At 38.0% G+C, this 15,311-nt stretch overlaps 1 protein-coding gene across 19 annotated transcripts in view; it reads left to right on the forward strand.

The window, feature by feature from the left end:
* The window catches only part of BABAM2 (BRISC and BRCA1 A complex member 2), a 478,104-nt gene that overhangs the window by 209,896 nt on the left and 252,897 nt on the right, over positions 1-15,311 (forward strand). For 3 of the 19 annotated variants that reach the window (XM_086326113.1, XM_086326112.1, XM_086326110.1), the window contains exon 7: positions 12,501-12,601. The exons of the other annotated variants lie outside the window; for them this stretch is intronic. In XM_086326113.1, the coding sequence (XP_086182239.1) occupies positions 12,501-12,557 (57 nt within the window). In that variant the 3' untranslated portion in view covers positions 12,558-12,601. Of the gene's footprint in view, positions 1-12,500; positions 12,602-15,311 lie in introns of those variants that run through there. 19 annotated transcript variants of the gene reach the window in all.

Raw genomic sequence — 15,311 nt, forward strand, 5'->3', positions numbered from 1 at the left:
TTTTATTATTTTAGCGAACTCTGCTTTTTCTGCTGATTTTTTTAAGAAAACATTATGATCCACATTATAGCAATTAAAATCTTAAATCTGAAGAAAACATGGAAAAGGATATATAATTCTAGAACTCATTCTATTTTTATTTGGTATATATATTTTACTTGGTATGATGAGACTAGTCTAATAAAGGATAGAAACAGACTCCTGATTATGTAATAGCCTACAATTATTTTTATGGCTATTGCATTCCAGTCTTCTTATGCAATATTTACAATGTACATGTGTAACAAGGGCACAATACAAGTTCTAACAATCTTAACCGTAAATCAGGATCAAGTCACGCAATGTAACATCTGTGAACTTGCTTGGCTGATGCAGACAACCTTTGTTAAGAGTACATAAAATTCTAAGTTTACAACTCTGTAGTAGATTTGGGGTTTTAAGCTCTAAAATTTAACTACCCTTCCCACCCTATAATTAATTCTGCCAAGACATTTTGATATTGGTTTAATTGTGAAGATGGGGAAAACTCATATATTACAGTTTGAAAAAAAATGAAATGTTTTAAATATTCTATGAATGTGATGAGAATTTCAGCAGATTATGGCTACAAAAGATTATGATTCAGCCTGAAAACATAACCTATGGAAAATCATCAACTGTGCAGAATGAGCTCTTCCAGATGACAGATCTTACTAGGAAAACCTGCCAATAAAAGAGAGAACGCTAGAAGAAAAAGAATCCTGTTGACTTTCAACATATGGCCTCGACACTGACATTCTTATAGCTTTTAGTGAATAGCAACCCAAAATAACTGGGTTGATAAAAACCAAAAAAAAAAAAAAAAGAATGCATGAATTAAAAAAAATTCTGCTCTGATTTTTTTCTTTACTTTTAGTTCAGAGGACTTAAAAAAAATTTTTTTAAGTCGAATATTGGAGTATAGTTGATTAACAGTGTTGTGTTAGATGTACAGCAGAGTGATTCATATACATATACATGTATCTGTTCTTTTTCAAATTCTTTTCTTAGGTTATTTGAGAGTATTAAGGAGAGTTTCCTGTACCATACAGTAGGTCCTTGTTGTTTATCTGTTTAAAATATAGCAATGTGTACCTGTCAGTCTCAAACTCCTGATCTATCCCTCCCCCTTCCCCTGGTAAGCAGTGTGTACCTGTCAATCTCAAACTCCAGATCTATCCCTCCCCCTTCCCCTGGTAATATAGGAAGGTGATGAAGTGGTACATCTTCCTTATAGTTTCACCTTTCAGGATAATAGTGACTCCTAGCAAACTGAAAATAAAAGACAAATATCCATATATATTTGGGCATTAGTGAGAAAACCTGAATCATCGCGTATTACCCTCTCTATTGGTTCTCTTGGCTACATACTCCTTGCATTGGTCTTTTTCTTTCCCACTCTTCTTTCCAAGGATCCTGCTTTTTACCCTTTTTTCAGTTCAGCCTTTTGAACTACTTAAAAAGAAGTAGGCCACTAAAGATGATCAGTTTACTTCTTTGGAACTATGAAGATTATACAATGTGTCTCAAAGTTTTGTGATTGTTGACTCATGTATTTGTTTTCACTTTCATTCAATACTGAGTACCTACTGTGTGCCAACAATCACTGTAATAGAGAAATCTATAGTTTATAGGCTAAATCCTGTCTGATAATGAGTCAAAGATTTAGTTACAGCAAGTTAAGCATAGAGATCAAGTGTACCTCTAATATTTCCTTCCCTGAAATAGAATGGACTCAGATTATTTCCTCTAGAGAGCGCTTAGTTTCTTCTGAATTCCATTAAGGTTGTACCACTACCATGGGGATTGTGGTGCTAATTTAGAGCAGTATTGGCCCAACTAGAGGATTAACTGCCAGGTAACTGCAAAGCAGTGCAAAAATCAACACACAAGAGCCATAGAAGTCTCGGTGTTCCAGGTCTGTGGCTTACTAGTTGTGTGCTTTGGTACATACAGAATTGCAGCCTACTTCCAAGAGTGGCTCTGAAGAGTAAATGAGTTGATGTCTGTAACTGGTTAGTTCAGGGACTACCACAGAGCCCTCTAGGAATGTTACTTACTATCATTACTCCTATTGTGATTGGTATAAAAACTAATTCTTAAAATAAAAGGACAAATATTTACTACTATGATTTACAAACAAATCCAAGGCTAGATGTTACACTGAATATATGCAAAAGAGCTAGACCTATTTTAAGGTACAGTTTCAAATAGTTGCATTAAACCTAACTGAAATCAAAGTACTTTTTCATTCTAGTTTTCTTTATAGTTTTAAGAAAATTTTTAATTTGCACAAATCTTTCTGGTGTCTTTTTATGCCTGCTCTGGAGATGCTATGAAAGCTTACCTCTTTATTGCTGCTGCTGCTGCTGCGTCCCTTTAGTCGCGTCCGACTCTGTGTGACCCCATAGACGGCAGCCCACCAGGCTTCCCGTCCCTGAAATTCTCCAGGCAAGAACACTGGAGTGGGTTGCCATTGCCTTCTCCAATGCATGAAAGTGAAAAGTGAAAGTAAAGTTGCTCAGTCGTGTCCAACTCTAGCGACCCCATGGACTGCAGCCTACCAGGCTCCTCCGTCCATGGGATTTTCTAGGCAGAAGTACTGGAGTGGGGTGCCATTGCCTTCTCCGAACCCTTTATTAGCTAACCTAAAAGTTTATGTCCACGGTAGCCCTTATTCTAATACCCCATGCCTGTCTCTTTTTTCTGTGGAGAGAAAATACTTTGTCATCTCTTACTTCCAGTGAAGCCATACCTTGGCTTTCTTCATAAATCCCTGGGAAGTATTAATTGGTCAGTAAAAAAAGAAAACTGAAACACTAGATCACATAGGAAGCATCGTCCTATCTTATCCCCAGTTCCAGGAAAAGCTCACTTATTGCTGTGGTCTCTGAAGTACCTTTCTTGTTAATCTTAAATTGTTAACAACTTGGTTTTGCCCTGGCAAACATATTTTCTTAAAGAGATTATGCATTTCTCTCTTTAAATGGATATTAAAACCATCAGAAGAAAGCAGTGTTTCACATGTAAAGTTCATTGGGCTTTACTCTCAAGTACAAGTTATACTCCAAGTGTATGCACTTTAGTTTTTGTAAGTTAAACTTAAAAAAAAAAGATGCTAAATTACAGATAAACCCTGGGCAGGAGCTCAAGTCTGTGGAGCTCAAGCCTGTAGTCAGATAGTCTGTGTCTGAGCTACAACTACACAGCCACCGCTTACTGTGTTACCTTGGTGAGTTGCTCAAACCCACTAAGCTTCAGTTCCCTTAATTATAAGATAGTAATATCTGTCCCTGCTGCTGCTGCTGCTAAGTCACTTCAGTCGTGTCCGACTCTGTTCTATCCCATAGACGGCAGCCCACCAGGCTCCTCTGTCCATGGGATTCTCCAGGCAAGAACACTACAGTGGGTTGCCATTTCCTCCTCCAGTATCTGTCCCTAACAGGTGACATCTCTCTAATGCCACCTGTTAGCTCTCCGTCGAATTTCTGTGCCCCATCTCAGTCACAGCCTTCTTCCTCACATCAAGGATAAACACTACTCTGAGTTTTAGGAAAAACCATTGAGATTCTTTATGGTTTCATTAACCAAGTGCATAGCCCTCAACTATGTAGTGAAAAGTGAAAGTCCCTAAATGGTATATGACTCTTTGACTCCATGGACTGTAGCCTGCCAGGCTCCTCTGTCCATGGGGATTCTCCAGGCCAGAATACTGGAGTGGGTAGCCGTTCCCTTCTCCAGGGGATCTTCCCTACTCAGGGATTGAACCCAGGTCTCCCTTCTGCATTGCAGGTTGGTTCTTTACTGTCTGAACCACCAGGGAAGCCCAAGAATGCTGGAGTGGGTAGTCCATCCCATCTCCAGGGAATCTTCCTGATCTAGGAATTGAACTGGTGTCTCCTGCATTGCAGGTGGATTCTTTACCTGCTGAGCTACCAAGGAAGCCCCATCCTTCAACTATAGTTGTGTCTTATCTGTTGTTTTAAATTTGATGTGTCTTCATGTACCCCCGGAGAAGGCAATGGCACCCCACTCCAGTACTCTTGCCTGGAAAATCCCATGGGTGGAGGAGCCTGGTGGGCTGCAGCCCATGGGGTCGCTAAGAGTTGGACACGACTGAGCGACTTCACTTTCACTTTTCACTTTCATGCCTTGGAGAAGGAAATGGCAACCCACTCCAGTGTTCTTGCCTGGAGAATCCCAGGGATGGGGGAGCCTGGTGGGCTGCCGTCTATGGGGTCGCACAGAGTCGGATACGACTGAAGTGACTTAGCAGCATGTACCCCAGTGTTCATTGCAGCAACATTTACAATAGCTAGGACATGGAAGCAACCTAGATGTCCATCAACAGACGAATGGATAAAAAAGTTGTGGTACATATACAAAATGGAATATTGCTCAGCTATAAAAAAGAATGCATTTGAGGCAGTTCTAATGAGGTGGACGGAACTGGAGCCTATTATTCAGAATGAAGTCAGTCAGAAAGAGAAACACCAGTACAATATATTAATGCAATTTAGAAAGACGGTAGTGATGACCCTATATTCAAGACAGTGAAAGAGACACGGATGTAAAGAACAGACTTTTGGACCATGTGGGAGAAGGCAAGTTTGTGACGATATGAGAAAATAGCATTGAAACATGTATATTACCATATGTAAAATAGATGACTGGTGCAAGTTTGATGCATGAAGCAGGGCACTCAAAGCTGGTGCTCTTGGACAATCCAGAGGGATGTGGTGGGGAGGGAGGTGGGAGGGGGGTTCAGGATGGGGGGGACACCTGTATTCATGTCAATGTATGGCAAAACCACCACAAAATTATAAAGTAATTAGCCTCCAATGAAAATAATTAATTTAAAAATTTGATGTCTTTTAAGTCTTCTTCCTTTTATTTGGCGGGGGGGGGGGGGCGCTACAGGTTCCTCCTTTATTCCTTTCCTTTCATCTTTTCCCCCCTGAAGAACACAGGTCACTTACATTTAGAGTTTCCCATAGTCTAGAGTTTGCTGATTGCAGACTCATTGTCTGTGAAGTATGTTCCTATGTGTTTCCCTCAAATTGGCAGGTAAATCAAAAGGCTTAATCAGATCTGGGTTTAATTCCTTTGGCAAAACTATAGGTGGTGGTGTGTTCTTTTCTCAAGAGGCACATAAATATTCTTTTTGTGATGGTAGCAACCATTGGCACTTAATGCTTAGATCCATTAATTCATAGGGAGTTGCAAAATGGTGATGCTTAATTTTATCATTGTCTTTCTGTGGATTAGCTGGAATAATTGAATAAGGAGATACTTTCTCTCATCTGCAATTTGGTTATCCAACGATTGAGTTCATATGGGAAAGGCTGGTCCAAAAGCACTGAATCCTAACCCCTCCCCCCATTTTTGTTTCTACAATGCAAATCTGTTTCTTTGACTTTAATTCTTAGTCTCTTCATATCAATTTACATAATGATTAAATTCCTGAAATGTAGTTAAAATTTTCTCATATATGTTGCAGTAGTTTGAAGGGGAAAACAGCTTGGGTTTAGTTTTTTTGGTAAAACTAGAGGTGTTTCATGCATTGGAGAAGGAAATGGCAACCCACTCCCGTATTCTTGCCTGGAGAATCCCAGGGACAGAGGAGCCTAGTGGGCTGCCGTCTATGGGGTTGCACAGAGTCGGACATGACTGAAGCGACTTAGCAGCAGCAGCAGCAGAGGTGTTTTTGCCTTTTCCTTGAACAGTGAAGACAATCTGTGGGAAATGTACCATGTTGAAAACTTATTTATGCAACACAGTGATTTATAATGTTCAGTTTTGCTCACTCCCAACCCTGACGCCCGCTGTAAACTTGGCGGTGCCGTCCCACTGTGTTGCGTCTGATGTCACTCTCTGTGGAGCCTGTGGCTGTGCCGGTCACCTTCCCTTTATCTTCACTGCATCTGAGGACCACCTGCCCCCCTAGTTTTACTCAGTGGTGATAACCCTTTGCTGCTGCTTATCTGGCCGTGATTTCTCTTAGAAGTGTAGCACTCCCCCACCCACTAAACCACAAATGAATTCAGAGCATAATCTTGGAATTTTCTTTCCAAGCTAGAAAGTTGCGTATGTGGTGTTTCTGTTGGAGCTGAAGCTGGTGGAGCTGATAGAGACCAGATCTTGAATGTTGTAGAGAGCAGACTGCGTTTCGTCAGTTTTACTTTTCAAAATGTTTGAAGTGGTATGTAAAGAAATAAGAATCATTTGTTACCACAGCTTTACTTTTGTGACAGGAGCCATGACAACAGAGTCCTTCTCTGACCCTGAACTCAGTTCCTGCCTAAGATTTAGGATTGCAAAAGTGTGTCCTAATAAAGAGCTAGTTACGGATTTAGGAAGATGCTTGAAGTGGGTGAAATGTCCACTTGACCTTCAGATTCCCCCTTGACTCAGTTAGGAAAAGTTGATGGTGTGCTGTGCTTTGATGTCTCCCCTTGTTACTGTCTATTAATGTGAACCTTAAGTTCAGAACACTTTTTGGTTGTTCAGCTTAGCATCTCTTAGGGCCATAGCAAGTTCTCTCTAATCTCTGGTCGAAAATCAGATGCTACTGGTATCATTTATATTTCTTTATTCAACAGATTCACAGAGTGCCTTATTTCTGAGAAAAGGGGCTAGGACCAATGCTTATGAGGCAGAAGTGAAATTTTGTGCTTTGTAGGTTTGTGTCTGTGTCTATAAATAAAACAGGATGTTGACTTCCTCAACCCTTCCTAAGAGTGTCATACTATTGGCAAATCTTCAGTAGACCCATTTTGCTCTCTCTGGACTTTCACATTTTCTCTTCTTTACTGTTCTCCATGGCTTTAGTACGGGTAGGGGAAGATTGACAGTGTGCAGTATTTATTTGAGGGAATGGTCGTCCAAGCAGATGAGGACCAGTGGATGGCACTTGTTTATCATCCATAGACACCCCATTGATTCAGATAAATTTGGATTTTCAAACTCTTGTTTGAAATGTAGACTTTCCTTGAGAATAGTGAACTTTATACTCTTAGTGTACATTTAACCTAAATAGTTATTTGAGATCATGCTTCTACCAAAAATCTTTGGGAATTGGGGAGATTGCTACAGACCAGGAAAAGGAGGCTTTTTTTTTTTTTTTTTTTAAGAAGCTCCCCTAGGGCATGCCTAAGGTGGTCACAGACTTTCCCAGTTCATGGACCATTAGGACCACATCTGTGTTGAACTTTGAAGATTTTCTATACTACTTAGTTAAGAAGTCAGCTGTTGTCTTTGCCTCCTTCCAGTTTTAATACAAAGTACACCCAGTACAGTTAATACAAGTTCTGACAAGCAAGCTTTTTTCTTGATCACAATGGAAACTATTTGAATCTAGCAGAGTATTCTGGGACACACAATTGTCTGGATTGGACCACACCTCTGGTCCAAAAAAGCTGAGAGGGCTGTTTTTTTAATTTCTTCTTTAAAAAAAAAAAAAAAAAACATGCAGGTTAACTTGGCCTGCAGGCTCCTAACAAGTTAGTGAGGGAGCTGTACAACTGTGGGGCCCCATCTCTTTAGTAAACAGTGGCTCCCTAGTTCATAATGGCATTCCCTTCTAGGCAAGGAAAATTGGTACTTATATAAGAAAGGATGAAAGTACAGTCATCTCTCAGAATCTGTAGGGGATTTGTTTCAGGACCCTGGGAGGTTACCCTAATCCTTGGGTGCTCAAATTCTTTATATTGCTATAAAGTGACACAGTATTTAAATATAACCTGTACACATCTTTTAGTGTACTTTAAGTCATCTGTAGATTACTTATAATACCTAATACAATATAAGTGCTATGCAAATCATTGTAAATAAACACTATGAAATTAGCTTCAGGGCAAATTCAAGTTTTGCATTTTAGAGCTTTCTAGAATTGTTTTCCCCCAAATATTTTTGGTTTGTAGTTGGTTGAATCTGTAGATCTAGAACTCTTGGATACAAGGGCCAACTGTAAGGTTAAGTTTGAAAAGGCATTGCATTTTCTTATTACCATTTCAAATTAGAGCTACCTTAAAAACAAAGTACGTTAGTATGTATGTATGTGTGTGTGTATGCACCGACCAGCCCAGCTTTTTCCTCAGGTCCATCACTTGTATTTGTTTACAAGTCTTTGTGTTCTGCAGTTTTTGATAGATATGGAAAATCACTTTATTTGTTCAAATAAAGCGTTTGTATACAGCGTTTGCTGTTGTAGTTCAGTTACTGCAGTTACTGTAGGCAGCTGATCAAATAGAGTGCTTTTGGCCTGTGATTCCTATAACTCTAATAAAATCTTTATTTTCACTTCATTTGAATAAGACTGTCTACTTCCATATTGTCTCATGGCTTTTTCCTCATTTGCTGTATATATTTTATAAATTACATATTATAGATTATTACTGGAGAAGGCGATGGCACCCCACTCCAGTACTCTTGCCTGGAAAATCCCATGGACAGAGGAGCCTGGTAGGCTGCAGTCCGTGGGGTCACTAAGAGTTGGACACGACTGAGTGTCTTCACTTTCACTTTTCACTTTCATGCATTGGAGAAGAAAATGGCAACCCACTCCAGTGTTCTTGCCTGGAGAATCCCAGGGATGGGGGAGCTTGGTGGGCTGCCGTCTGTGGGGTCTCACAGAGTCAGACACGACTGAAGTGACTTAGCAGCAGCAGCAGCATAGATTATGACATTTAATTAAAATATTAAGGTCAAAAATTTCATCCCTGTTTTTTATAAAATTTTATATTTGAAATGTTTATGGAGATAACTGCTGTTTTAGTAATTTAACATACAGTTTAATTGGAGGTCATTTCAATCCTAGATGCCCACTTAACATTTTTAATAAAATATCTTATCATTTCATTTTTTATGCTATGTATCTGTACCATGAGCTTGCAAAAGATAGATTCAGTACTTTATTTATCTTTGTATCATCAGTACCTAATTTAGATGATCAGCAGTGTTTTTCAGCTCGACATATTCTTTCATTAATTGCAAATTGGTAGTGGGAGTAAATGACTGAGAAAATCTATAAGTATTCTCTCAAATACTATCATCTTTCATTTTCAGAACCTGAGCAAACCTTTCAGCCTTTAGGTTTTGGAGACAAACACTAAAATTGCCCAGAGTTTTGTCTACTTACTGACAATAGAATTAAATATAATTAATGGGAGTGGAGAGACTAGTTAATTATAAAAGTACAAAAATGTTTGTAATACAAAGTTTAACTTTCTGTATTTGAATATCTTCTTACAGCATATGTAAGTAAACTTTTTGCTCTTTAAGGACGAGATCCTTAAGAGAAGACTGCTACTCTTTGTTCCTATGTTTTATGAATTTAAAATACTTTTATAGAGTATATAAAATGCTATTAAAATTGTAGTAACTTTTGGTTTTTATGCTGTGGTATAATTATCCTTGATTACAGACTTCACAAGAGGTAGTGTATGGAAGAGCTGTTTATCTCACAAACATTTTCACATAAGATTCTAGAACTTACATTCTAAAAATAAAGGCTCTTCTTTTTGAGGTAATTTAAACCTAAATGAATATTATTTCAGAGAAAGATGAACTTTATTTTAAAAAAGGACAACTGTCTTTGGTTTTGAAGTACAAATATTTGTTAGCATGGATAGTTCTGAATACCCAGAATGCTCCCAATGTCTAATTTGATCATATCGCTTCAATTCTTTTCCTAACCTCCCTCCCCCTCTTTAATCCCACCCCAAAGAAAATGCTCAGAAAATGCAACAAAGGCACCAGACACTATTATCAGACTTCTTTTCTTTACTTCACTAGAGTTTCAGTATCTTGAGAAGGAAGGACAGTCTTAAGTGCGGTTTTCATCAGATTATTTGTTCAGTTTCTCAGTCGTGTCTGACTTTTTGCACGGACCCCATGGACTGCAGCACGCCAGGCTTCCCTGTCCTTCACCATCTTCTGGAGGTTGCTCAAACTCATGTCCATTGAGTCGGTGATGCCATCCAACCATCTCATCCTCTGTCGTCCCCTTCTCCTCCTGCCTTCAATCTTTCCCAGCATCAGGGTCTTTCTAATGAGTCAGCTCTTTGCATCAAGTGGCCAAAGTGTTAGAGCTTCAGCATCAGTCCTTCCAATGAATATTCAGGATTGATTTCCTTTGGGATTGACTGGTTTAATCTCTTTGCTGTCCAAGGGACTCTCAAGAGTCTTCTCCAACACCACAGTTCAAAAGCATCAATTCTTGGTGCTCAGTTTTCTTTGTAGTCCAACTCTCACATCCACACACGACAACTGGAAAAACCATAGCTTTGACTATACAGACCTTTGTCGGCAAAGTAATGTATCTGCTTTTTAATGTGCTGTCTGAGTTTGTCATAGCTTTTCTTCCAAGGAGCAAGTATCTTTTAATTTCATGGCTGTAGTCACCATCTGCAGTGATTTTGGAGCCAAAAAAATAAAGCCTCTCACTGTTGCCATTATTTACCCATCTATTTGCCATGAAGTGATGGGACTGGATGCGATGATCTTAGTTTTTTAAATGTTGAGTTTTAAGCCAGCTTTTTCACTCTCCTGTTTTACTTCCATAAGAGAGGCTCTTTAATTCCTCTTCACTTTCTGCCATAAAGGTGGTGTCATCTGCACATCTGAGGTTATTGATGTGTCTCCTGGCAGTCTTGATTCCAGCTTGTGCTTTATCCAGCCTGGCATTTCACATAATGTACTCTGCATGTAAGTTGAATAAGCAGGGTGACAGTGTACAACCTTGACATACTCCTTTCCCAATTTGGAGCCAGTCCATTGTTCCATGTCAAGTTCTACTTACTGCTTCTTTCCCTTCCATTGTTAAGTCAAGACAATTCATTACTAATAGAAAGCAAGGACGACTACTAGGTTTCTGGCTTGGGTAACCAGGTAGATAGTGGTGCCTTTTACATAGATGGGGAGGATAGGGAGGGAGAGGGGTACAAGTTTGGGGTGGGATGCAGAGGTGAAGGGTTGACTAAGAATTCCGGTTCTGACACGTTAATTTGGAGCTGCCTAGTAGATGTTTGGGCTTCCCAAGTGGTGCAGTGGTAAAAAATGCACCTACCGATCCTGCCAATGCGGGAGACACAAGAGATGCAGATTCCATCCCTGGGTCAGGAAGATCCCCTGCAGTAGGAAATGGCAACCCACTCCAGTATTCTTGCCTGGAAAATTCCATGGGTAGAAGAGCTTAGTGGCCTACAGTCCAGGGGGTTGCAAAGAGTTGGACATGACTGAATGACCGAGCACACTCACACAATAGATATTTAGGTCAAGATATTCAGTAGACAGGATCTGTAAGTTAAGTCTGGAGTTTGGAACAGAGGTTGAAGTGGAAATGTAAACTTGGAAGTATTGCCCAGATGTATTGGTAATTTGGATTGTTAAAATAAAATTCCTTTCCAAATCTCTTGATACTTGAAAAAATAAAACAACTTGGAAGTTTTTAGCACGGAGACATTGCTTAGACGCATTGGAATGCCTGGGGTCATCTGAAGAGAAAGTACAGAGACTGAGTAGTCCAAGCCCTGAAGATTATTTAGAGGTCTTGCAGAGGAAAAGCAATCAGTAAAGGAGACTGACAAGGGTGGTTAGTAAAATGGTAGAAAACCCAGGAGAGAGTGGCATTGCAGAAGCTGAGAGAGGAGATGGCCCAGAAGAAAGCGCGGTCAACTGTGTCTATTGCTGCTGAGCACTGACTGAGAGGAAGATAGTGTTAAAATATGATGGCTACATTGCTTGTTCTTCATTTATTCATTTGTTCACTTGTTATTCATTAAACAAATGATTTTCAACTCAGATCTTAAAGTTATTAATATTTGCAACTTGAACCAGTTTTTCATCTCTTATTTTTGTGTCAGTTGAACATACAAATTGACATATACTCTCAAATAAATTGGGGAATATTTATCTCAATTTCTCTATCAAATTATCAATATTTTCTAAGCAATAGAAATTTATAGAAGGGAAAAATGACAATAAAAACCATTACTCAAAAAGGCATCAGGCGTGCCAAAGTGGCCTCAAAAAATTTCAGGATGTTGGATAATTGAGAAAGGTGATAGGCGGATGGAGGGTGGAGGATACACAGGCACTTCTTTTGTATTTTATGTGTTTCTTTATATGCATAATTGATAAGTTGGTGTTAATTGTATCTGTCTGAACTATTTCATTAAATGGAAAAAAAAACCTTTTACACGCACGTCTAGAGAAAGTCTTCAGAATTTGATGATGGCTTCAGTGACAGTGTTTCTTCATTTTCTTTTTTGTTGTCATAAAAATAAGGCAGAAATTAGAATAAAAGGTAGATAAAAGCTCTTTGTTTCCTTTATTAGGAAATATAGCTTACTAAAGAAAAGTTTTATGATTACTTATTGAATTGCAGTACAATTTTATTTATGTAAACTTTGTTCTGTATAGTAAGTACATTATTTCACTGTTGATAAGTATGACCAGTGTATTTGTTTTTTTTTTAACAGGATAAAACCACAAAAAAGTTCAGTAATGTGTACATGGGAGAGATCCAGGAAATCTGAGTAACTCCCTTTGTATATATTTCTAAATAAAATTTTGAGCTCTAGATCCTTGGTCAAGTATCTTTCCTTCATAATTCTTTTCATGGGAAATTCAGAGTCTAATTACATTATTTGGATTTACAGTGCTTATTAAGGAATATGATTCTCTGAGAATGTAAGCACCCCCTTTAATTTGCAGTAAAGATGGATGGATTTAATTTTATTGATTGAAACAGTGTCAAAGACATTAGAAGATAAAATGCTTTACTTTTTTATTCTCAGATGGACCCTTTTGAAGAAAGCAGAATTATCCTAATGTTTTGTTCACAACGGCATAAACAGTAAAAGTTATCTTCTACTGTTTTACAAATATGTTACCCAAAGATCAGTCATGAATCTGGGCTGATAGTTAACTATGTACTAGAGGTATATTTCTATGGATTTACTGTACATTTATTTGCATAGTAAATTCTTAAATAGCTCCTAACTACAGGAGCTCATTTTTTAAGGAACCCTTCAGCAGTCCTTTTATAAAATGAGTAACTTTTTATAAGTACCAATTTTTAGGTTGGATTTTTCAAAATAGTTAACACTGAATGCCCTGTATTTTATTTGTCCTTAATTAATCATGTTTTCTGGGAATGTTAAGAAACCTGTCTGAGTTTCAGCCTTCTTATTTTTAATTCCAGAATTTGACTAGATAATCTCTGAGGTTCATCCTTAAAATTCTGTGATGCTCATTTAAAAATAACTGTGTCATACAGCATTTAAAAAATTATTAAGGGCCTGTGAATTATTAAATGAAAACAATATTGGAACATTTCGGGGAAAGTGAGTGTGATCTCAGTTATGTAGATGGACAGTTACATAGTCTGTCTATTGGGCAGACTACTTGGATGAGGCAGAAAAATCCATAAACTCCTTGCCTAAGAGGGAAAAAAATCTCCAGAACTAGTGGAAGAGATGGTACTGTTTATAGATGAGCTATCTATCAGCTGATGGTTTTTTAAACAATTGGGTAAGATATATATGACAAAATTTTCCATCTTAATCATTTTTAAGTAGTATAGAGTTCAGTGGTTTAAATGCATTCACATGGTTGTGCAGTTATCACTGCTATCCATCTTCATAACTCTTTTCAAGTTGCAAAAATGACACTGTGCTCACTAAACAATAACTTCCCATTCTCCCCTCCCTTCAGCCCCTGGAAATCATGGTCACACTTTCTGTCTCCATGATTTTGACGACTCTAAGTATCTCATATAAATAGAATCATATAGTGTTTGTCTTTTTGTTAACTTGCTGATTTTACTTAGCATAATGTCCTCAGAGTTCATCTGTGTTGTAGCATAATGCAGAATTTCGTTCCTTTTAAAGGCTGAATAATAGTCTAATGTATATATGTGTGTGTTTGTGTGTATACACTATATTTTGCTTATCTGTTCATCTTTCAATGTATACTTTGGTTCTTTCCACATTTTAGCTATTGTGAATAATGCTGCTATGAAAATAAGTGTACAAATATCTCTTCAACACCTTGCTTTCAGTTCTTTTGGGTATATACCAGAAGTAAAATTGCTGGATCATTCAGTAATTCTATGTTTAATTTTTTGAGGAACTGTCATACTGTTTTCCGCAGCAGCTTTACCATGTTACATTCTTACCAACAGTGCACAGAATTTCAGTTTCTCCACATCCTTGCTAATACTTGTTCTCTGTGTTTTAGAGAGAGGCCATCCTAATGTGGGTGAGGTGGTGTCTTATTGTTTTGATTGGCAGTTTCCGTAATGATAAGTGATATTGGACATCTTTTGATGTGCTTATTGGTCTTTCATATATCTTCTTCGAGGAAATGTCTGTGTAAGTCCTTTGTCCATTTTTGAGTCAGGTTATTTTGTTTTTTTGATGTTGAGTTTCAGGCATTCTCTCTATATTCTAGACATTAGTCCCTTATCAAATGTATGCTTTGTGAACATTTCTTCCCTTTCTCTGAGTTGCCTTGTTATTCAGTTGATGCTTTTGATGCAGAAAATTTAAAAAATTCCTTATGGAATCAGATTTGCCTGTTGTTTTTTGTTATCTGTGCTTTTGGTATCATATCCAAGAAATCATTGCCAAAGCTAGTGTGAAGCTTTTGTCCTGTGTTTTCGTCTAAGAATTTTATTGTTTTAGTTCTTACATTTAGGTTAATTTTTTGAGTTAATTTTTGTATATGGTATTAGGTAAGGGTGAAACTTCATTCTTTTTTGTGTGGATATTCCATTTTTCCAGCACTTTCTGTGGTAATGGTTATGAATAACAGTAAACAAAACAAGTGATCCTGTTATGAGAGACCAATCCATGCCCTTGATTTTCAGGGCCCTGTAGACCACATTGTTTAGAGCATGGTTCAAATAAAAGAAAATTGCTTTTAAATCCTTGTAAAATTACCTTGACATTCTCATTTTTAGTAGCCCTCAACAAGCATATCAATTTCATTATTTCAGTGAATTCCCTGGTTGATTAGCTGGTGACTTGATTTAGTAAACATTTGTCAGGATATGTCTTCCCTGGAGATATACTAAGCTCGGAGTATGTAAGGCATCTTTTCCTCATCCAACAGTGTTAAGTTAGGAAAGTGTTGTGGTAATATTATGAGTACAATTGTCTAAGAACATTAAGAACCTTAGTCTGGATCTTTTGTAACCATAAAAGGCAATGTGTCATGCTTTCCTGTTTTGCATGGATGAGAAGGGAGTAAAAAACACCAAAAGAATTTTTATTGCATAGAAATAT

Source organism: Bos grunniens, chromosome 11 (assembly GCF_055505025.1).
Source record: "Bos grunniens cultivar Pamir isolate PY7600 chromosome 11, Bosgru_T2T1.0, whole genome shotgun sequence".
NCBI classification, from domain to species: Eukaryota; Metazoa; Chordata; class Mammalia; order Artiodactyla; family Bovidae; genus Bos; species Bos grunniens.